This window comes from Fusarium graminearum, chromosome 3, assembly GCF_000240135.3.
Source record: "Fusarium graminearum PH-1 chromosome 3, whole genome shotgun sequence".
Taxonomy (NCBI): domain Eukaryota; kingdom Fungi; phylum Ascomycota; class Sordariomycetes; order Hypocreales; family Nectriaceae; genus Fusarium; species Fusarium graminearum.
Window position 1 is genome coordinate 6,930,014 of NC_026476.1, and position 21,755 is coordinate 6,951,768.

The window sequence follows — 21,755 nt, forward strand, 5'->3', positions numbered from 1 at the left end:
CAGCGGCACATGCAGGCGTCACAGCTTCATCGTGCGCATGAGTGGCTAGAAACCTGGACGGCATACGCCAGAGATCTTGAGCAGCAAGACACCGAAGCCTGGCAACTTTGGGCATCTGACAAACAACGCCAGTCCCTCAAATCTTGGTCAATTGCATCGTTGCAACAGAGCGGGCAAGCCCACACAGCGTTGGAAGTTCAAAAGAAGCACGAACGTGAGAGACGCAACCGAGTCCTGCAGTATTGGAAGCAGCGGGACGACAGAATCCACACCATTGTACCCGAGACTCGCCCGTATCCAAACTCGTTACCTACTGCGTGGCCACGTGGCGGCTGGAGGATGACATCTGGGAGGCGTTCCATGGCTAGTCGCAATGATCGAGCTTATGATTACCTCAGTACACCACTTGAAACACCAACTCGATGGACTGGCCAGCCGTTCTCCATGTCGACGATGATGCCGCCAGGATCAATGGCGCCACTCAGAGAGGCTGATGAAAACGACGAGGTCTTCTCGCTTGCTGGTGATGAAGATGATGTAGAACTACCAGCATCACCATCCCTGAGGCCTGCCTCGAGAGGTCCTTCTAAGTTCTCATCTTTGCCATCGACAACCCCCGTGGCGCCAGTACCTTCGCATTTAGAGCGTGGTGCGCGAAGACCAGGCAGCGCCACCGACCACGGCTTTGTAGTTAGGGGAACACCAAGGCGCTCGCGAATGCCACAATTTGAATCTTCTCAATCGGTGCCAGGGCTGTCTAAAGCAGGCGAAAATTCCGAGTCTGCAGACCTCAGCCAGTTCCAGCTTTCGCAGCAGCCACTCACTTCAAGGAGATCTTTCGGATATAAGCCTTTAAATGGACGTACCATTGGGCCTCAACCCTCTTCGCCAGAGCCAAATCTTCCAGGCGTGAGCAGTAAGTCTGTCGGTGCAAGGCCATTCGACATGCAATCGGCGCGCCCGTCGCAACTCGCGAAATTTACGCCAGCGAGAAGGTCGGTGCGCATTCAGTCGCCGAGAACATTTTCAGCTACGCCACAAACTCGCCCACTTGGAGTATCACGTAGCGACCAATTTCGTGGCCGCACAGGTACAAGTCGATAGTGCAAAAGAGTTACTCGTACCTATACATACATACATACATGGAAGACAATGCAGGTGTGTGGAGAAGGCTATTGCAGTTGGGAAGAGCAGTTGTTTGGCAAGGATGATCTGGATGTGTTTATTTTACGTTGGATGACTTGTTTGATAAAAAAGGATACCCCTTTCTGTTAGTTTCAAGCGAATGCATAACGGCGCTACGCTGATGGTGTTAGACAAGCAATAGTTTTTATTGGATTATTAGTTCTTGAGCTCAAACTTTGGTGTTTATGAAGTGTCAGTTAGCAAAATACATGTCTATGGTGATGCAAGTTCTGGACAAATATGTAGGCATGTGTCTCTTGTACATCCAAGCTAATATCGACTTTCCTCTTATCCCGGGGGTAGGTTAGTGGTGTGTGGTCTCCATGTAAACTGTACCTGATTAATAAAGTCACCAGTTAATTTTCTATTGTTGTGTTTGTAAGAAAAGGAAAAACAAAATAAACGAGCTCTGAATGGGAGCTTCACTTATTATGAGCTTTCTTAGCACTTAGGTACAGACAGTACTACAAAAACTAAGACGGTTATTCATTCATATGAGGTCCTCTAGGGTGGCACTCGCTTGCCGTCATGAGCTCCTGTGGATGGGGCTGGAGTGGATTCTGTGTCTTATAGGGGAGGGGTCACGTCACCTCTGGCTATCTAATCGCTTCTGGGAATCCATATGTTTATTGTGTGGATTCGGCGGTTGTTAGGTACTAAGCTTCCCTGCGCCGAAGCTATCAAGTATCTACTCCAACATTCGTCCTTTGCGCTTGAGCATAGCGCCGTCGTACTCCTCGAGAAATGCGCGCAAATTGTGCTCCTTGATAGCATGAAGGCCGTCTTGCCGGGAAACCCGCGCTCGAGGCTCCAAGGGCTAGCCTCGGGTTACTGGGACTCTCGACACATCAACGTCAGTACAGAACCAACTCAACCGATACTTGCGAGCTTTGAACTCGACTAACGAGGGTGTATCGCGTAGGTATACATTACAGGTAGTGCTTTTACAATATTGGAAGGATGCCATGGAATTCTGCAGACAGTCTACGACGAGGGAGAACAAACCCTGGAAGCCATCGCATTTGATGAGGCGACAGGCAAGATTGCTACCTGCACGCTGACACAAGTTCGCGTGTATAAACCACTTGGATCGCGCGAGGACACATTGAAGGTTTGCCCCTGCAGACCCAATCGCCAGCACTCGAGCATGAGCTTACAGATACATTAGTGGGCTCTTCAAACGACTTTCGACATTCCTTTCCCCAACCCCGACGAAACGCCGTGTACATTATCCTGGGGCAGCTCCGAGGAGCTTCTGGTGGCCACTCAATGCATATACCTATTCGATACCAAGACCGAACCGAGGTGTCTCTGGCAGAAAGAGCTGCCGAGTATCGCCAAATATGCCATATTATCATATGACTCGAGATACATCGCTTCGACGGGCCATCATGATCACTTAATCAAGGTCTGGCGCAGACTCAATTTTGGTGCCGACCAAGTTCGCTTCGACCTCACATATCTTCGACACCCGAACATTATAACATCGGTGAGGTGGCGCAGGCCATTTCACGTAGAACAGGCCTCGGATAACGTCTTGTACACCGTATGCCTTGATAAATGCATCCGCGTGTGGACGCCGACCGACACGCCTGATGGGAAGCACTGGCAACTATGGGGTCAGGTTGATGTTTCTGCACCGTCGCAAGAAAACCCAGAAGGGGTTGACATGCGCTTTGCTCTAGTTCTCGACGGAAGAGATTTCACAGCTTCCGTTGAACAAGCCGTGCAGGCGCGAATGTCTGACGACTTGAATACTGACGACCCTGTCGCTCTCGACCACCTGGTCGCAATCGCAACCAAAAACCCAGAGATCTGCATAGCCTTCGATGGGAAAGGAATTATGTCAGCCTGGGCCCTGGAGAACGTTGGTAGCACCACTGCGAGTTCGCCAACTCTCTTCAAGGTGGCCCAAGTTACCGACGTTCATTTTGAACTTCTTGGTAAATTTCTACCAGTTCACGAGACCCCACATACCGAAATCCAGACGTATTGCGACAAAGAAAGTGGTAAGGTTCACTTCATGGTGCACGCATTTGATGGGCGGATAGGTGTCTTCAGTGGAAGCGTTGCCGATTTATTCGATCCCACCACAAACGATCGGCGCCTCTCATTACAGACGATCTGGTCTGGTCATTCGTCTTCTATCACCAAGATTGTACGAAACTACAGCGGCAGAGCAGTGGTCTCTCGCACACAAGATGGCGAGAGCATTGTCTGGAAACATCTATTGGCCCCCCAGGATAACTCAGGCCTTGCTCTTACAAGGGCGAGCGTCATACCAGAAAAGGGGCATATACATCGAATATGTGTGTTGAGAAAGGGGCGGTTCGTGGTATTCCTTCGCCACGAAACTATTTCGCTTTGGGATTGCAGGACTCGCCGAGCTGCTCTCCTCGCCCAATGTGATTACAAGGCTACGGGAAAACCACTTTGCCTTATCATATTGCCTCGGTCAGATGTCAAGAATTATACCGTCGCCCACATCGCAACTATAACCTCGGAAGGGCAAGGCATTGTGTGGGAGATTCAATTGCCTAGTTACTTCGACGATCCAAAAACACTAGTTGGCGCAGGTCTTGAAGAGCTGAGCCGTTTCGAACTAAAAGACATAAAGAACCTGGCATACGTTCTGCCAGTAGATCCTGCTGGCTCTCAGCCTGTTGTCTCAGGATTTCTAGATATCTTTGCTCGCGACGTCGCCATTTCTTATACTCACACAGGCCGCGTGGACTTCTGGACTGCACGAGTTGACCCTGAACAGCGTAGTGTCGGATGGCTATCCACATGCACCACAGAGACGGGTATTTCCCAGCCAGCATTGGTTAGTGGAAGTACCTTGAAGAAGGCCGCTCTGGTGAATATGTCGCGATCGCAGCTTACAATCTGGGACATTGGTGGTGCTCGTCTTGAGTACGAAAATAACTTCCAAGAACACCAGGTTATACAAGACTTGGACTGGACATCAACGCCTGATGGTCAATCGATCCTCGCCGTCGGCTTCCCTTATCGAGTTATCCTACTTTCCCAAATGCGATTTGACTATCTCAACAAAGGCCCAGCTTGGGCTCAGATTCGCGAGATCAGCATTCGAGAACTTACACCACACCCAATTGGCGACTCAACCTGGCTGGGCGATGGCCACTTGGTTATTGGCGCAGGTAACCAAATGTTTGTACAGGACAGACATGTTGGGGTCTCTGAGTCGACGAAGGCGGATCTGCGGCTTCCCTTACGTAAAGACGGCAACTTGGACCTGTTCCAGGTTGTCCAACGGTTCAACGGTCCTTTGCCAGTATTTCACCCCCAGTTTCTCATTCAATGCATTTTATCAGGGAAAGCCAAGCTTGTACGGCGCATCCTAGTGAACTTGTATAAGACGTTAAAGTACCATATCGAAGGCGAGACTCTGGATGACTACCTGGGGATGGATATAACCGAGTTCTATGTACCTGGGGTGAGTCGTCTCTTCATTTAATTGTCAGTTGTTCAACGTGTTAACAGGCAGCTTAGCAAAGCCACACCCTGGCCAGTGACAGGTCCAACGGCGTCTATCTCAATGGAAACCAGACTGATGACATCGATGATGAAGATGTTTTCACCGAGCAGACTGCCGTATCGATTAATGAAAAATTAGTCAAGACTAACATTGCACAACTTTCTGGACACGAGCAAATTCAACTAGCAGACATTGTCGAATGTGTATCGCTTGTTGAACGTCACCGTCGTTCGATGGACGAAAACGGGGCTCGATTTATGCTGCTGTTCCGTCAACATGCTCTCCGCAAAGGACGCACTAATGAAATGCATCTATCATGGCGAGAAATCAATTGGGCCTTTCATTCCAACAGCCAAGATATTCTAGTAGACTTTGTATCGCGACAGAACCATGGCAACATGCTGTGGGAGCACGCCCGTGAGAGTGGCTTGTTCATGTGGTTGACCGATCCAACTGCGCTGGTAATTGAGGAACACCTCGATATAAAGCTGCCACAGAAGCTGACATCTAACAGAAAGCTCAGTTTGAGCTGATCGCCCGCAATGAATATACGAAAAACGAAGTCAAGAACCCAGTTGACTGCAGTTTATATTACCTTGCCCTTCGCAAGAAAACCATTCTTCAAGGCTTGTGGAGAATGGCGAACTGGAATAAAGAACAGGCAGCGACCCATCGATTATTAGCAAACAACTTTGAAGACCCCAAATGGAGATCGGCGGCTCTGAAGAACGCCTATGCTTTGCTCAGTAGGAGACGTTTTGGTAAGATCCTTGGTGAATGCACTGGATGATGTCGAAGCTAACTACGTGTGTACAGAGTATGCCGCTGCGTTTTTCCTTCTTGCTGACCACCTCCATGACGCCGTTCAGGTCTGCTTGAATCAACTCAAAGACATGCAACTTGCCATAACTATATCTCGGGTATATGAAGGCGATGACGGACCGGTACTGCGCCGACTCCTCCAAGATACAGTTTTGCCACTCGCAGCTCAAGAAGGCAACCGCTGGCTGGCTGCGTGGGCATTCTGGATGCTTGGCCGGAAGGATGTCGCTGTACGAGCACTCATTGTAGGTTTAAACATTTGAGAGACTCATGATGCAAGAGATCGAAAACTGACCTGACCTGCAGACTCCGGTTTACACACTCCTGGAAACACCTTGCTCCCCCGACATCAAGTCTCGGCTGTACCTTACTGACGACCCTGCTTTGGTCGTACTCTATTCTCATTTGCGTCACCAAACGTTACAGACTTTAAGAGGAGCCTCTAAGATCACCCCGAAAGTCGAGTGGGAGTTTGTGCTACACAGTGCAAAGCTGTACGACCGAATGGGTTGTGATCTCCTCGGGTTGGATATAGGTACGTTCGAGGCTGGAGGGTTGCTGACTGAATGTTTATGCGCTAACTACAAAACAGTACGGAATTGGGAGTTCCAGAAGTCCCCAGGACCAAGTGGCCTTGGTGGGGAGGTCAACCCCCTTAAGCTGCTTCGAAGGAGAAGCTCGCTAGTAGTTGCTGACTTGCCATCACCCACTCTTCGCTTTGAGTCACATCGAGAGAACAAGAAGACGGTCAAGGCGCCCCCAACGACTTTTGAGGAGCCAGATGCAGGGTCCCTTCTGGATAGCTTTGGGTTTTGATTTAGCTAGGTAACAAGCAGCCTGGAGATTACGCGAAAATGGGCTTGTTCAACTCGCCATTAGGCAATCGGGCTTCGGCTTCGGATATGGGGTATTCGTTAAAAAAATGCTTCAAATCACGTATATTATATATCTGATAAATGTCAATTTATCAACTCCGCTCGCTGTCTTTAAAACCCGCCAACAGTCAAGGATGCTTGGGGGTTATTGTCTTACAATTAGTAGTCAACTATAGTTAGCAACTTGCCCAAGAGTCTCGAGTGGGGAAGCCCAGCCTCCCCACGGATGGGTAACCCATGGAACCAAGCCGATCTGTTACCTATATTAGTAAGTAAATAGCACTTACCGATCTCACTGAACGTCACACGCTGTCTACGCGTTTCTCAACATCGCCATCACCTCTTTTTTTTTTTTTATACATCAAAGATGGCGACACGCGTAGTCCCCGGGGAAAGCTTCACCCTACGAGGCGTTCTGGCCGGTCTAGCGGTGGGAACCATTATTTGCTTCTCCAATATGTATTTTGGCTTGCAGACAGGATGGGTCTCTATCATGTCGATGCCAGCCAGCCTCATGGGCTTCGGCATCTTCAAGCTGCTTGCTCCGCACTTGAGGTTTCCCTTTTCTCCAGTCGAGAATGTCCTGCTGCAGAGCGTAGCTTGTGGTATGGCCATCATGCCACTCGGATGCGGGTTTGTTGGCGTTGTAGGTCGTCAAGGCTCTTGTGGAGAGACATGCTCTAACCGGATGGACAGATTCCAGCGCTGAACTATCTTTTGGCTGCTGATGAGCAGGGCCCGATTAATCTAAGCACTTGGCAGCTAATAGTCTGGTCATTGGGGCTTTGCTACTTTGGTGTCGTATTTGCTGTCCCTTTGTAAGCCAGCCCTCATTCTTGCTTTGAGTGAACTAAAACATTGACTATTAACCAGGCGCAAGCAAGTCATCATTCGAGAACGTCTCAAATTCCCTAGTGGATTCAGTACCGCCGTTTTGATCTCGGTCTTACACGGCGGAGGCCGGCAGTCTACCAAAGATGAACTTGACGCTGCTGCGAAAGGTAGTTTTGCTAGCCTTGTTCCAAAGGAGGAACCATCCCAACCAGCTGCCATCGGGCCAGCTACTACAGACCAGGAACATCAGCAGGATCTCGATAACGACTTGGCGTCTAAAGGCGACTGGGCAGCCAACATCAAACTCTTGTTGCTGTGTTTTGGTGGCTCTGGACTTTACACGGTTGCTACTTACTTCTTCCCCATACTGCGCAATTTGCCCGTATTTGGTTCAACCGCCGCGCATATGTGGCTGTGGACATTCAACCCCAGTTTTGCCTACATTGGTCAGGGAATCATCATGGGCACTGAGACAACGCTGCATATGCTGCTTGGTGCCATCGTTGGTTGGGGAATTCTTAGCCCTATTGCCAAGTACCGTGGATGGGCACCTGGCGATGTTGATGATTGGGAACATGGAAGCAAGGGATGGATCATCTGGATCTCGCTGGCTATAATGTTGGCGGATGCTATCGTAAGTCTGGCTTACGTGGGTTTCCGTGGAGTTTTTACAAGCCCCAAGGTCACCAACATTATCTTTTCTCTACGACAACGAGTATATGAACATGGCATCTCTGGCCTGTGGAAACCCCAAAGCCATGTCTATTCGCCGCTTCTCCCTGCCGACACAGCGGACCGCACTGAGCCGCGTGGTGGAGAGGATGAAGATGAGGATGAGGATGCTCCCCCGCACCAACGCATTGGTGGTCGTATGGTAGCAATTGGCCTTCTTGTATCGATCGCTCTTTGTGTATTTACCATTCACGTGGTTTTTGGCGATCTCGTACCGCTCTATGCCACGACTATTGCTGTTCTTATGGCTCTAGTACTAAGTATCATGGGAGTAAGAGCTCTAGGTGAAACGGATCTGAATCCTGTATCCGGAATCAGCAAACTTGCACAGTTGTTCTTCGCAATTATTATTCCACAAACTCACAAGTCAAGCGTTTTAATCAACTTGATCGCTGGAGCTGTGGTGAGTATGGCAGGATGTCGCTAGAGAGCCATTTACTAACTTGCGGCAGTCTGAAGCTGGTGCTTTGCAAGCTGGCGATCTTATGCAAGATCTCAAGACTGGCCACCTCCTGGGAGCTGCACCAAAGGCCCAATTCTGGGGTCAAGTCATAGGAGCAACAGCAGGTGCTATACTGAGCGCTTTTATCTACCGTATTTATACAAAGTAAGATGCACTCTTTAAACTGCTTATATTGGCTTGAAAAGGCTCTAACACGATTTGTCTACAGCGTCTATACAATTCCTGGAGATCTCTTCCAGGTACCAACTGCCTATGTCTGGATCTTCACTGCACGACTTGTCACGGGCTCTGGGCTACCATATCGGGCTAAGGAATGGGCTATTGGAGCTGCCGTTTTATTTGCCTTCGCCACTGTCATCAGGACACTTGCTATTGGTAAAAAGTGGCGGCCTATGATTCCCGGCGGCATTGCTGTCGCTGTTGGTGAGTCAACACTGCGTGATGCATGATTATGCTAGGCTATCGCTGACATGAAAATGAGGCATGTACAATGTTCCATCGTTCACGCTGGCTAGGGCTGCAGGTGGTCTGTTTGCATGGTACTGGATCCATATTGCGCAAAGGAAGCAGACACCTCTTATCATCCTTGCCTCAGTACGTACTAGGTCCCATAAACAAAGTCTCACTAACATCGTCAGGGCTTCATTCTCGGCGAGGGCTTCCTGAGTATTGTAAACCTTCTGCTGCAGGGTTTGAATGTACCGCATCTATGACTGTGGCATGGATAAAGTCAACACTAAAGGTAAAACCCCTGCCCCAAGGACTCATGTGTGTACGACCAAGCTGACAAGGAGGCACCTATTTTAGCTGCCATGAATGCTGTCTGGAGTCACCTTCAGAATCGGTCCAAGATGCCCGGAGGACCAGCGCTCGGGCATTGTCGTCAGCAGCTGTAAACACAATTTCACCTGAAAGGCTCTTGGGGCATTTCTTGGACGGGTTGGCCTCAGGAGGAGCGATCAGAAGACCTTGCTTCCAGTGAGTGACAGTGCCAGAGGGTCCGGTTGTGAAGGCGACGCCACCCTGATCCTTTTTGTCCCAGGTATCTGGTGTTGTCTCAGCAGGGGGGACCGGGTCGCTTCGGGCTGTGGTGAAGAAGTTGTCAAACCAAATGAGGAAACCATCGACGTTCTCGACCTCGCGGGTAATGTTGGATGCCCATTTGGCAGTGAATTGAAGGTCTTCGGTCTTGATGGTATGGAGGTCAAGCACTTTGAAGGGGTAAGGTTCACCACAAAGGGAGCTTTGCGGCATAGCCTCAACCCTCGCTTCTTCATAGATACCTTCCTGCATAGTCTTCATGTCAAATCCGTAGACGTCTCTCCAGAATGTGATGTGGTCTGAGATGTATTCTTGATCTGCAACAGGGGCGATCCAGATGGTTGCAGAGCTTGGTGCTAGGATACCGTCTGGTTTGAGATATCGATCCCGAGCATACAACACGCTGGGGAGCATGGCCTCGTAGAGTAGGCAATAGCCCATCCACTCGCTGACGATGATATCAACCTGATCCACAGGCAGCTTAACATCCTCGATGGCACCCTTTAGGGTGGTGATGACGTCGGATAAGCCGTTGTGAAAGATGTTTTCTCTAGCCTTGACAATAATGTCCGACTTGTCAACAGCAATCACTTGCTTGGCACCAGCCTTTGCAGCGAACATGCTAAGAATTCCTGAATTACGATTATCAGTATTAGTATTTCGGACTTTGACAATATCAACTTACCAGTGCCACATCCGATATCAAGCACAACCTTGTCCTTGAATATGTGCTTATTGTTGTAAATGAAGTCACGGTACGCGTCGGTTCGTACTGTGTCCTTCAACATAGTCTCGTGGATTTCTTGACCACAAGTTAGTACAGTATTATTTGTAACGAGGCGCTAAGAAAATACCGTGAGCAGCATATGACTCAAAATAGTAAGCAGAGTCGTCCTTCTTCTCAATAGGAGTTGTCTCGGTGTCGTCTCCCCATCGCTTGTCAAGAGTCTCTTGAACCGTCAGGCGATAATTGGCAAATTGATCTTTAAGTTTCTCAAGCTCCTCCTCAAGTTCTCTGTTGCGTGCCGCAAGAATTCCATCCTTGTCTTGATCAGTGGTGATGGTTTCCAGGACTTCGTCAAGAGAGAAGATGAGAGCATCATTTTCTAGAACCGGGCGAAGGTATTTGTCGTCCTCTAGGTCCTTGGCCGTGATGTCCTTGGGGAGTGGCAATCCGCTCTTAACATGATCACGAACAAAGTTGACCAGCTTGACGGCACCGTGGAAATCTAGCTGGAGTTTTTGCACATCCTCAACAAAGTTGTACCCGTGGTTCTTGACGCTATCCTCAAGCATGGCAGCGACCGTGGAGAAAGTTTGCGAAGTGAAGAAAGATGTGATAGGAGTCGACTCCTCATCCGACTCCAAATCGAGCCATTCGGCCTCATCAGAAACAGAATCGTGAACGGACATTTTCACTGCAACAACAAATGATCGCAGAAATATTGAAAAAGTAATAATTTTTTTGAATCAGGTGGAGTGGCCGGTTTGTTGGAGCTGGGCAGCAGCAGCAGTAGTAGAAAGTATTTGTGGGATCACCGCTATTGGACGAGACTATGCCCTGTTGGGGAATTTTTTTTGGGTCAAGATAGCAGCCAGATGCAATCCGCGAGGCGTTTGCCTTTAATATGTCTGTAAGTGGTATATCGCATCCCATCTGTCGAGACTCACGAAGCCACCCGTTACTTTTTGGATTTGGGATTCGGTTGCTCCTTTGTTTCGTCTTTCTCATCATCGTTATTGTCAGAACCTTCAGATCCATCAGCATCGGAGCCATTTTCTTCTTCTTCGTCGTCGTCATCCTCATCGTCGTCTTCGCCATCTGATACAGTTTCACCAAGCTCAATCAAGCGATCCTGTGATGATGTTAGTACGCTGCTTGCATCAAGTATGGTAAAAATATCCCCCCTCTGCCAGCCTACCTTGTACTTTGTCATCTTCTCTTCCAAATCGCCAAACACCATCAGAAGATCATCCAGTTCTGACTGTGTCATTTCTCGGGCTTCCCTCAACTCTGATAGCTGCTTTTCAACCTCAGATTTCGCCTTCGCGGCTTCCTCCTTCGCTGCTTCTTTTAATTTAGACAAATTCTTCTCAGCCGCATCCCTGGCTTTGTTTGCTGCCGATAACTCTGATTCCATCTGCAAGAAGATTGAGTTAGTTTCATTGCATGCCGTCACAGGGAGTCGTTGAACACTTACCCTTGCGAGTCTGGCTTGCATGTCTTTCATTCCAGCATCTCCGCCGCTTAATTGCTTCTCAAGATGCTGGCACTTCTCCTCTGCCTTGAGGGTCATTGATTTCTGCTGCTCCAGGTCATCCTTACTCTGTTGCTGCAGCGCTTCTACCTCGGCATCCTTTTTCTTGCCAAGTTCGTCCACGTTCTTTTTGTGCTCCTGCTCCTTCTCATCTGCTCTGGTCTTGATGTCTTGTATCTCTTTCTCTTTCTCTTCACGAAGATCGCCCAAGGCCTTCTCGTGGAGTTCCCTTTGTTCATCCAGGTCTTTCTTGCGTAATGTTTGAAGCATGTTGTGTTCCTTTTGAGACTGCATTTGTCACACCGTCAGCGAGGGACTGTCCCAAACTCGATTAGTTGCGAGCACAAGAGTACTCACCTTCATCAAATCAACCTCGAGACGACTGATGGTGGCTTTAAGGTCAGCTATCTCGGCATCTGTCCGGCGTCTGATCTTTTCCGCTTCAGCTTCGGCCGCTTTTCGAACCTGTTCGAGCTGCTTCTGGTGACTGCTGTCCTGTGCGGCTTGTTGCGACCGTAGTTGAGCAATTTGCTTCTGGTGGTCGTTCTCTTTAGCCGAATATTGGGACTGAAGTTGGGCGATATGCTTCCGTTGATCATTCTCTTTGGATGCTAGCTGAGTCTGAAGCTTCCTATAGATTCTTAGTCGACCTTAGTACAACAATAACCAAGTGACATACCGTAGTTCATCGCTATGACTTTTCTGCAGACCCTCGTTGGCTGCTTTCAACCGTTGCATTTCCGTGAAGGCAGTTTCTTGAGAACGTCGATGGTCAGCCTGCTCTTGACCAAGCTGTCCCTGGAGCGCAGCCAATGCTTCTTGTATTTTGTTTACGGCATTCTGTTTCTCCTCAACTTGACTCCTCAGAGAGTCTACCAGCTCCCTGGAAACGCCCTTTTGAACACCGTTAGTGATGACCGATATCTCCATGCCGGGTTCCCTATCAATAGCACGTGCTATCTGACTATAATTGTCTTTGAAGAATTCAACGAATGCTCGGTCAAAGAAGACGTCTGGTAGTCGACCAGGAGATGAGGCATCAAGCTTTTGAGGCAAAACCTCAAAGTCGCGTATGAGGGGGTGGCTACGAAGCCTAGTTAAACGACTCAAGTATAAATCTCGATCAATTCGAGACGTTAAAATCTCAAGTAGGGTTGCTCGTGGGATCGGTGAATCCTTAGTGCTAAACTCGTAAGCAGTGCCCAACAGCATGGTGCACAACCCCTGAACAAGTTCATCACTGCTTGTAGCTTGAGGTTGCGAGACAGCTTGAATCAAGCTCTGTACATTGCTCCCCTCCGTAAGAAAATCGTCAACCGCATCAAGATCCTGGAAAAGCCAGCCCAGAAGAAGCATTAGGTACCCCGCTAAGACGCGAGGGTCATCGTTACGGCGAAGACCTGATGTTACATGTGCTGTCAAGGTTTGTATGCCAGTAACGACCTCCTCTCCATCCTCAGAATCACCCTCTGTGAGGCCCATAGCTACTGCTTTAGCTTCTGGATTTTCGTGTAGCAGGTGGAACGCAATCACGGCAGCAAACCACTGTCGATATGGATCACTAGTTTCAGCTGAAGGCTGCAAAAGAACTGTTAAGATATTAGAGGGCTCATTGGCTCCAGATTGATGGCCTTCGATGGCTCTGCCAAGGAAATGCAACTTGACAGCCGAATGATTAGCAAAATACGCCTCTAGGCATCCAGCTGCCGCAAATCGCACGTCGAACTCTTGGAGGTCCTGTGAACAAAGTGTGAGGTCTAGCAACCCGTCAATAACGAAGATTTTGTCTTGTTGACTGGTCTGTCCCTCAGCTCCACCATCCTTACTTAAAGGAGATAGGACTGTCAATTGAGCGAACGCTTCTTGAATCGGCGCATTTTGATAGATCATATCACCGCAAGTAATCAATGCCTATATCTCACGTTAACGAGGTCACCCTTTGGCTATCAAAATGTCGCACCTCGGCTTTAATTTGTGTCTGAGCCTCATGGCTGAAGGCTAACTGAAGAACGTGATAGGTAAGACCATGCTTCCAAATTGCCGCTTGATTCAGGTTTGTGCCTGCTGATCCTCGAACAACAAAAAGACGTATGACAGCAAGAAAAGCATACACGTTGCGATTGCGTTGTGCTGTTGCCCATGAAGCAATCTCCGACCCATCAGATTGAGGTTTAAGGACACGCGCCAGCAAATCCGCAAGACGGTTTATGCAGCCTGACTCTCGAAAGAGTGATTGGTTCGAGCTGTTTGATCGGAGTAGATTTGCCAAAAGAATTAAACAATCCTCAACGGTACGCCCTCCCTCAGCCAAAGCACCGTCTGCTTCGATAATGGCGAATAGTCTGTCGAAGGCATTCTCAAAAGCCACCAATTTCTGTATTTCAATCGATGTTGGCGTGAGGTATGTTAAAAGAATGATAACCTCGTTACGTATAGCGTCGCGTTGGTCGTCAAGGATAGAAACCAATCGTGGTATTCCCAGGGGCGCAGTGAAGATGCATTCCTCAGTGCGCTCTGTTCGAGCCGAAAGAATAGCAGCAAGTAACTGGAGAGAATAAAGGCGAGAATAGAAATCGTTGGTATCGAGGAAATCGAGTAGTAATGTGATGTTCTCTTGACGTTGGGTAAACTCGTCAGCAAGCCAAAGAGCAATCTCCTCTGAAGCCTCAGGACTGTCCTCATTGGGATTGAATAGCATTAATAATGTTTCGAGGACCACCTTGACCGTGTCGACATCTTCGCCGTCTTTGCTCAAGCTTCCAATCAGACTTCTTAGAGCACCCGAAGCTACAGATGCTGGGTAGTCTTTAGCAAAGCTTCGGAGACCTAGAATGGCCGCTCTTCGGTCCTCCAACAAAGTTGCTGAACTAAGACGACCACTTAGCACGTCGATGGTCTCGCCCACTGATTGTTTCGCTGGGGCGCTGGCAATAGATGAGAACATGATTGCGGCGCCTCAATGCCATATGGCTCAGGAAGATTCGAATAGTTGCATGGAGGCACCTCCGGCGTGTGTCGAAACTGGTTCCCTCGTCGGTAAGGTTAGAACGGAAGCTATCCCAAATGGGCAGTCAATCACTACTTGACAGCTTGTCTGGAGAGAAATGTACAAGGAAAACGCGACTCATCTAATGCATACGCATCGTTATATACATAATTCCGCCAAGTATGATGATTGCCCACTGATCCACAAGTACCCAGGTACATATTCTCCAAGCGGGTGGGGTCTTGTGGCTAGTGCATCTGCGCTGTGGAAGCCTTAGTAGGTGGTACCTATCAAAGCATCATTTCGCGATTCGACAAATGCTAAAACTTCGACCTTTCATCGTCGTTCTTTGTTCCCACAGTAAATTATTGTGTCAATTTCGTATTTGAAACCGATCGCACTACTAATTATAGCTGTGGATAATAAAAGAGTTATTCATTACTTTTTGTCTTCACGTACAAGGTTTTGCGACCGCATCGCTTTCTTTTTGCCTGTCGGCCTTTCGCGCGGTAGTTCGCGACAAATTCTCGACTTGACTGTACTCGCATAGCTGATACGATGGGTATCCCAGCGGCTTTTCGATGGCTGTCTACCAGATATCCCAAGATTATATCGCCAGTAATCGAGGATCAGCCTCTTGTCATGGAAGATGGTTCAACGATTCCTGTTGACACCACCCGACCCAACCCCAACGGCGAAGAGTTTGATAACCTCTATCTCGACATGAATGGCATCGTACATCCTTGTTCTCATCCCGAAGATCGGCCAGCACCCAAAGATGAGGAAGAGATGATGATGGAAGTCTTCAGGTACACTGATCGCGTTGTAAACATGGTGCGACCCAGAAAGATTCTCATGATTGCGGTTGGTAAGTCTATTGTTTACCACCACTGCTTACATCCCAAAGCTGCTGCCCAGGAAGTCGCTGCCTTCATACTAACCAACCGATACAGATGGTGTTGCCCCCAGAGCCAAAATGAACCAGCAACGGTCGCGACGATTTCGTTCTGCACAAGAAGCACAAGAGAAAGAGCAGGATAAACAAGAGCTCATAAAGATGCTGAAGCAACAGAATGGTGGGAACTTGTCTACCGAAAGCTTGGAAACTGTGACGAAGAAGGCTTTTGATTCGAATTCGATCACCCCCGGCACTCCTTTCATGGACATCCTTGCACTCAGTTTGAGATACTGGTGCCAGTACAAGCTCAACACGGACCCAGGCTGGGCCAAACTAAAGATCATTATTTCAGATGCCACAGTTCCCGGAGAGGGAGAGCACAAGATCATGAACTTTGTCCGCTCCCAAAGAGCGTCCCCCGACCACGATCCCAACACTCGCCATGTTATCTACGGCTTAGATGCTGATCTTATCATGCTTGGACTTGCAACCCACGAGCCTCATTTCCGAGTCTTGCGTGAAGACGTATTCTTTCAAGATCAGAAAGCCCGCCTCTGCAAGATCTGTGGCCAGAAGGGCCACGATGCGCAAAATTGTCGTGGCGAGGAGAAGAAGAAGGACGGCGAGCATGATGAGAAAGATAAAGGCGTTGCTCTCAAACCTTTCATCTGGTTACATGTCGCGGTATTGCGAGAGTATTTGGCAGTTGAGCTGGGAGTGCCGAATCTACCCTTTCGTTTCGACTTGGAACGTGCTGTCGACGACTGGATCTTCATGTGCTGTTTCGTTGGTAACGATTTCCTACCTCATCTTCCGGCTCTCGAGATTAGGGAGCATGGAATCGACACCTTGACCAAGATTTGGAAGGATAATCTGCCAGTCATGGGTGGCTATGTTACCAAGGATGGCCATATTGATCTCGAAAGAGCTCAGGTCATCTTGGATGGCCTGGCGCAGCAAGAAGACAATATTTTCAAACGACGAAAAGAACAAGAGGATCGACGTGAAGCTAACTTCAAACGAAGAAAGCTCCAGAATGAGGTCAATGGTCGCGGAGGACGTCAGGGCGGTCCTAGCCATCCGAAAAAGATCAACGGCCACGAAAATCCTGAAAATGGTCTACCGCTCCAGGCCGTGGGGGCATACACTGGCCGACACGAACAAACACTGACCCACGATATGGTGGTGAATCGCAGCACTGCACCGGATGCGAACGTTGCTAATAAAAGTGCTGCCAGTGTGCTTAAAGCGCAGCTCCAATCGCAAAAGTCGCTCTCCAATCCAAAGCCCGAGAATCCTGAGCAGGAGTCCCCTTCAGCTCTTGGCAAACGAAAGGCGTCGAGCATCGAAGAAGGAAACAGTTCAGTTCCTGATGCAGCCAGTGTGTCTACCCCATCGACCTCGGCTGAAGAGGGCCCTGTCGACGATGTGCGCCTATGGGAGGATGGTTATGCCGACCGGTATTATGAGAAGAAGTTCCATAAAGACCCCAAAGACATTGAATTTCGTCATGGGGTCGGTCGAGCGTATGTCGAGGGGCTCGCCTGGGTCTTATTGTACTACTTCCAGGGCTGTCCATCTTGGGAATGGTACTACCCATACCACTACGCACCGTTCGCAGCCGATTTCAAAGACATTGCCAAGATGAACATTTCCTTCGAGAAGGGGCGGGTATCCAAGCCTTTCGAACAGCTGATGAGTGTCTTGCCAGCTGCATCAAGACACGCTCTACCCGAGGTCTTTCATGATCTCATGCTCAACCCCGAGAGCAACATCATAGACTTCTATCCTGAAGACTTTGAAATCGACCTGAACGGAAAGAAATTCGCCTGGCAAGGAGTTGCGTTGCTTCCGTTTATTGAGATGCCACGACTCTTGGCAGCAGTTCAATCCAAGTACCCGGAACTCAGTGCAGCAGATTCTGCGCGTAACGAGATGGGCAGAGATGTTCTGATTTTTTCGGAAGGTCACGAGAGCCTGTATGATGAGGTCCTGACTAAATTTTATTCCAAGAAGCAGGGCGATTCCAAATTCAAGCTGAACCCAAAGAAGAGTGATGGCCTGTCGGGCAGAGTGGAGAAGAAAGAGGGTTATGTTCCCCATAGCGAGCTGAAGTATCCTCTGGAACGAAACAGTATGCCCGATTTAGACTATGACAGATCAGTCAGGTATGTACTTAGGGTCCTTTGTCTATTATTATCAGTTGGCTAACCGTAGCAGTGTGTATTACGACTTCCCCCAAGCATCGCAAACGCACAAGTCGATGCTCCTTCGTGGAGTGCAACTCCCAACGCCTGCCCTCACACAGAATGACATACAGGACATGCGGAGCAGGGCGAATCGCGGAGGTAGGGGCGGCTTTGGTCGCGGCCATGATCGAGGTGGCTACAACGGACCTGGCATGACGCGTGGTTCACAATACAACCGCAATCAGGGAGGATACGGCCGAGGTAACGGTCATTACCCTCCCGCACCAGCATCTCACGTCCCTCCACCACCAGGAGCCCCCGGGTTCGGGATTGGAGTGCCACCTCCGCCACCACCAAACAGCTACCACAATCAGCCATATGATAACCGATACGGAGCCTCTTCAGGTTACAACCAGTACAGAGGCCCTCCTCACCCAGCCAATGGTGCCCCAGGGTACCATGGCCATGGCGACGCTTCTTCCGAAAGAGGTCGAGGCTCAGGAGGCTACAGTTCCCGAGGCCGTTATCGAGACAATCGGTCGTATAGGTAGTTGGCGGAATAGGTGACCAGATGTTGAACAGACATATAGTGACCTTTCATACTCTAGATGGTGTTAGTCTAGAACTGAGGGGCTCAGATTTGCAAGGGCATGCTGCATCACAAAAAACTGGGCAGGAAAACGTTTGACTTGGCCTCATGCCCCTTGACCATTAAGTGCGTTTTGATGTATCGCCGAAGTTGAATGGCATACATTGACGACTATAGTAACATTGAACATTTGAGCTTGGTCATGAAGGGGAAGACAATGTTTTCGAGTTAGAATAGTTAGAGGCGCTGTAAAGAAGTTGAACGAATATGCATGCAATTATGGATTGGCTTTTATCGCCATTCATGAAAAATCAAGACGCTCGTAGTCATGTTGTGATACATTCCATGTCGTTGAAGTCTGAAAACGGTCAGCTCTCCTTGCGCTTGTACCACCGGGCAAGCGTGTGGGGACATGTTCGCGGGGTTTGGAACAACCTAGCACTAGCAAGCGACCCTTGGAGGAACCAGGACAACTCCCAAACTTGATTCCTCCTAAACTTGAACACGTTCAATGCTGCCCCGAAGATGAATGGCGACGCAAGCCTAGTCGGCTGTCTTGTCGACAGGCTCGCCACCAGAGTAAGTTAGAATAGTGTCCCTGTGGCAGTTCACACCCCCCTTTGAAGCTTTGGTCGACTGATATCGGGCACCTATCGACAGCTCCCCCATCGAGCTGGCACAAGCGGCCAGACCTTACAACAAGACGATGTTCTCCACGTTACCAGAGCTACTCTGGTCGAGCTCGGGAATACTTCGATCGCTAAAGTCATCGCATCACTCCTGGTCCTACTCGAGGATCTTGCGCGCCCATATACAATTGTCGCCGACCATCCAAGCCATATCCTAGCTTCCGAGCTCTACGTTGTCGCCGTTATCGCAGACTGCTGCTCTTCGCATTGGGCGTCCCTTTCGCGAGATGCAGATATAAGACCGATTCCTTCACCCCCCTCACTTGACGAAGTGCTTGTTAGCCGCCTTTTCGACGCGTTTAAGCACCTTCTCGAACCGATTCCCGAGAATTGCATCCTTCCTGCCCAGACCCTTCTTGATCGGGTGTCAACGCGGAATGTCTCTGTCACTCGGCCCGAAAGTTCGTCTGTATCCTCCGACGCGGAAAGCTCGCCCCCAAGCGACGAGAAGTTTGCAGAGACATTAGTGGAAATGGATACACATATCAAGACAGTAACTGAATATGTCACAACATCCAGCTGGACTGCTGCTTTTGACTATCTTCGAAATGTCATATACTCCATACGAACCAGTATTGTCACTCAACCTGGCGTATCTGCACCAGGATCGTTTCAAGATGCCGAGAGAGCGGCACTTGTGGTTTTGCGCCTCCTCTCTTTCTTCTGGGTTGATGGCCCAAAGCTCGGCCAGGTCATACAAGAGATCTGCTCAAGCTTCCTGCACTTTCGAAAACCGTATCAGAACACTATTGCTGTAGTCTCTCCATTGTTGATTATGAGATGGTTGGACCGGTTCCCACGAGAGTTTGTGCAGCTTCATCAACTCCATAAGCGACTCGACGGAGGAGCCGATACATTGTTCGATATGGCACAGGCTGCGACCGACAATGGACGTCGAAGGGGTCTCTTTTATCCGCTCCAAACTACATTGCTGTTTCTTCTACCGGACGTCTTCGAAGTTGCAAGCAACATGCGTGAAGCAAAGAGCAGTAGTATGGCGAAGAAAGTTTCTTTCTTGGAAGGACTAAGAAAAGCCTCACGGAACCGAAATGAACAAGCAGCTTATTGTCTCGTCTCTTTACTCCGTGCTGCCAGGCATTTTGACGTGGAGAGCGATTCTGCCTTGGTCAGCTACGCACTGGATGTACAGGACGAAGTTCGCGATGCTCTTTTCCGCCGCATTACCTCGCCAGAATACGGGCCGTTCGATCAAGACATGATGACTGCAGCCTTCGTGAGCTTGACACATCTCAATCTCGACACAAGCGTCAGCGGCTTTGTTGAGAGTTGCATCGCGGCGAATGCCCCGACCAGCTTCAAACTGGCTGCTGTTCAAGGATGTTCGTATTTTGCTCAACAACCCTATGCCTTGAGGTATCATGAATTGTTTGATGTGGCAATACCGTTTATGCGAACTCAATTAGAGGTACGCCATCTGAAATCCAATCCGTAAAGCTAACCGTAGCTGACTGCTACAGACCGAGAACGCCAAAAATGGGACCACGAACCGGCAGGGAAGCGAAAGAACAGAACTTATTTGCAGTATTCTCCAGTTTTTAGATGCATCGCCAGCTCGCTTGCTGGACGACTTATCTGCCGATAGCTCAAACAATAGCTTCTTCAAGTCTTTCCTTCTCTGTGTATTGTCCGAGAACACATCTATACGAAAGCTTGCCACCGGCGTAGCGAGTCGCCTCTTCCAGGGTCATCTTGAGGCGTATCGTCAATTTGATACTGGGCACCGGTTTGGCACAAAGGAGCTGCGTGATGACATCTGGAGCAGAAGGTAAGCCTTACAAGTTTCCCGACTCTTGGACCACTAACTCACGATGTGCAAGTTCCAAGGTTCTACTTACCTTATGCGAATCTGTAACCTACAAGAAGGATGACCAAAGCTTACGTGATCTTCAAGAATATCTAGAAGCGCGCTTGCTTATCCTTAAGAATATACCAGTATGTAATTGTGAAGTATTTCCTACGTTGCTTGCTTGCCGCTCACATGCGATAGGAATTGGCCAAAGTACCGGAAGATGCAGGAGATGTTATTAGTGCGTCTTCAAAACTCGAGACAACTCTTCTCATTTCACTCTGTTCTGCGAGCATCACGACCTGCCAGCTAGTGACGTCTTGTACAGGGCTGTTCCTCCAAGAGTGCTCAATCATCGACAAACATGTTGAGTCAGCGAAAACGTCGGCGCCTGTGCTTAGGAATGCCGAAGTCTATCGCGAGATATCATCACCCGCATTTCGGTTCACTGGACTAGTCGCATTCCAGAAGCGAGTGAGGGGTCTTCTGCGTCAGATGCAGTTTCCAACGAGTGGAATTCTCAATGCGTGGGAAACAGCATTCGACCGTTGGCTCTACCTGGCAAAAGACGTCTCAACGTCGACCCTTGATGTCGTGGATGGCAGAGCACTAGCCGAGTGGCGAAATTATTCCGGATTTCTAGCTTCTTTGGGTGGTATTTGCACCGCTGATCAAGCCATCATTCTGGAAGAACCAGCTCTTGGGGGCCTAAGATGGATCGATCGTGTTTCTTCTGAGCATTCTGAAGAGCCGTTGCTGACGAGATATCTGAGACTCAGTATTCAACTCTTGGCTTGTGCTAATGTGAGAGTGCGTGAAGCAATGCGAGATGTCCTTGCAAGTGAAGTCTCACCAGCCCTTTATTACCCCTTATTTAGAGCCTTGGAG

At 49.2% G+C, this 21,755-nt stretch overlaps 6 protein-coding genes across 6 annotated transcripts; 4 read left to right on the top strand and 2 right to left on the bottom strand.

Moving 5' to 3' along the window:
• Window positions 1-1,807: 1,807 nt before the first annotated feature.
• FGSG_13934 (uncharacterized protein) lies at window positions 1,808-6,322 on the top strand (the record flags this gene model as incomplete). The annotated part of the gene is given in 10 exon segments (XM_011327391.1): window positions 1,808-2,038; window positions 2,049-2,103; window positions 2,145-2,296; window positions 2,354-3,194; window positions 3,237-4,642; window positions 4,699-5,145; window positions 5,199-5,445; window positions 5,501-5,751; window positions 5,813-6,041; window positions 6,099-6,322. 10 exon segments carry the CDS (start codon window positions 1,808-1,810, stop codon window positions 6,320-6,322), a joined length of 4,083 nt encoding a protein of 1,360 aa, XP_011325693.1.
• Window positions 6,323-6,838: 516 nt separating this feature from the next.
• On the top strand, window positions 6,839-8,879 carry FGSG_10719 (uncharacterized protein; the record flags this gene model as incomplete). Its single annotated transcript, XM_011327392.1, has 6 exons — window positions 6,839-7,027; window positions 7,078-7,199; window positions 7,255-8,350; window positions 8,400-8,554; window positions 8,619-8,833; window positions 8,869-8,879. The coding sequence occupies 6 exons, from the start codon at window positions 6,839-6,841 to the stop codon at window positions 8,877-8,879; spliced, it is 1,788 nt and encodes a 595-aa protein (XP_011325694.1).
• Window positions 8,880-9,208: 329 nt separating this feature from the next.
• On the bottom strand, window positions 9,209-10,931 carry FGSG_10718 (uncharacterized protein; the record flags this gene model as incomplete). Its single annotated transcript, XM_011327393.1, has 3 exons — window positions 10,306-10,931; window positions 10,137-10,253; window positions 9,209-10,083 (listed from the first exon to the last, which is right to left on the bottom strand). Exons 1-3 carry the CDS (start codon window positions 10,862-10,864, stop codon window positions 9,209-9,211), a joined length of 1,551 nt encoding a protein of 516 aa, XP_011325695.1. The 5' UTR covers window positions 10,865-10,931.
• Window positions 10,932-11,133: 202 nt separating this feature from the next.
• FGSG_10717 (uncharacterized protein) lies at window positions 11,134-14,653 on the bottom strand (the record flags this gene model as incomplete). Its single annotated transcript, XM_011327394.1, has 6 exons — window positions 11,134-11,307; window positions 11,374-11,592; window positions 11,653-11,997; window positions 12,067-12,340; window positions 12,389-13,620; window positions 13,670-14,653. 6 exons carry the CDS (start codon window positions 14,651-14,653, stop codon window positions 11,134-11,136), a joined length of 3,228 nt encoding a protein of 1,075 aa, XP_011325696.1.
• A 600-nt stretch (window positions 14,654-15,253) lies between these two features.
• Window positions 15,254-18,333, top strand: FGSG_10716 (5'-3' exoribonuclease 2; the record flags this gene model as incomplete). Its single annotated transcript, XM_011327395.1, has 3 exons — window positions 15,254-15,563; window positions 15,649-17,761; window positions 17,814-18,333. 3 exons carry the CDS (start codon window positions 15,254-15,256, stop codon window positions 18,331-18,333), a joined length of 2,943 nt encoding a protein of 980 aa, XP_011325697.1.
• A 1,943-nt stretch (window positions 18,334-20,276) lies between these two features.
• Window positions 20,277-20,582, top strand: FGSG_13935 (uncharacterized protein; the record flags this gene model as incomplete). The annotated part of the gene is made up of 2 exons (XM_011327396.1): window positions 20,277-20,400; window positions 20,539-20,582. Coding segments are annotated over 2 exons (168 nt in total), but the record flags the coding sequence as incomplete, so codon positions are not given.
• Window positions 20,583-21,755: the final 1,173 nt, after the last annotated feature.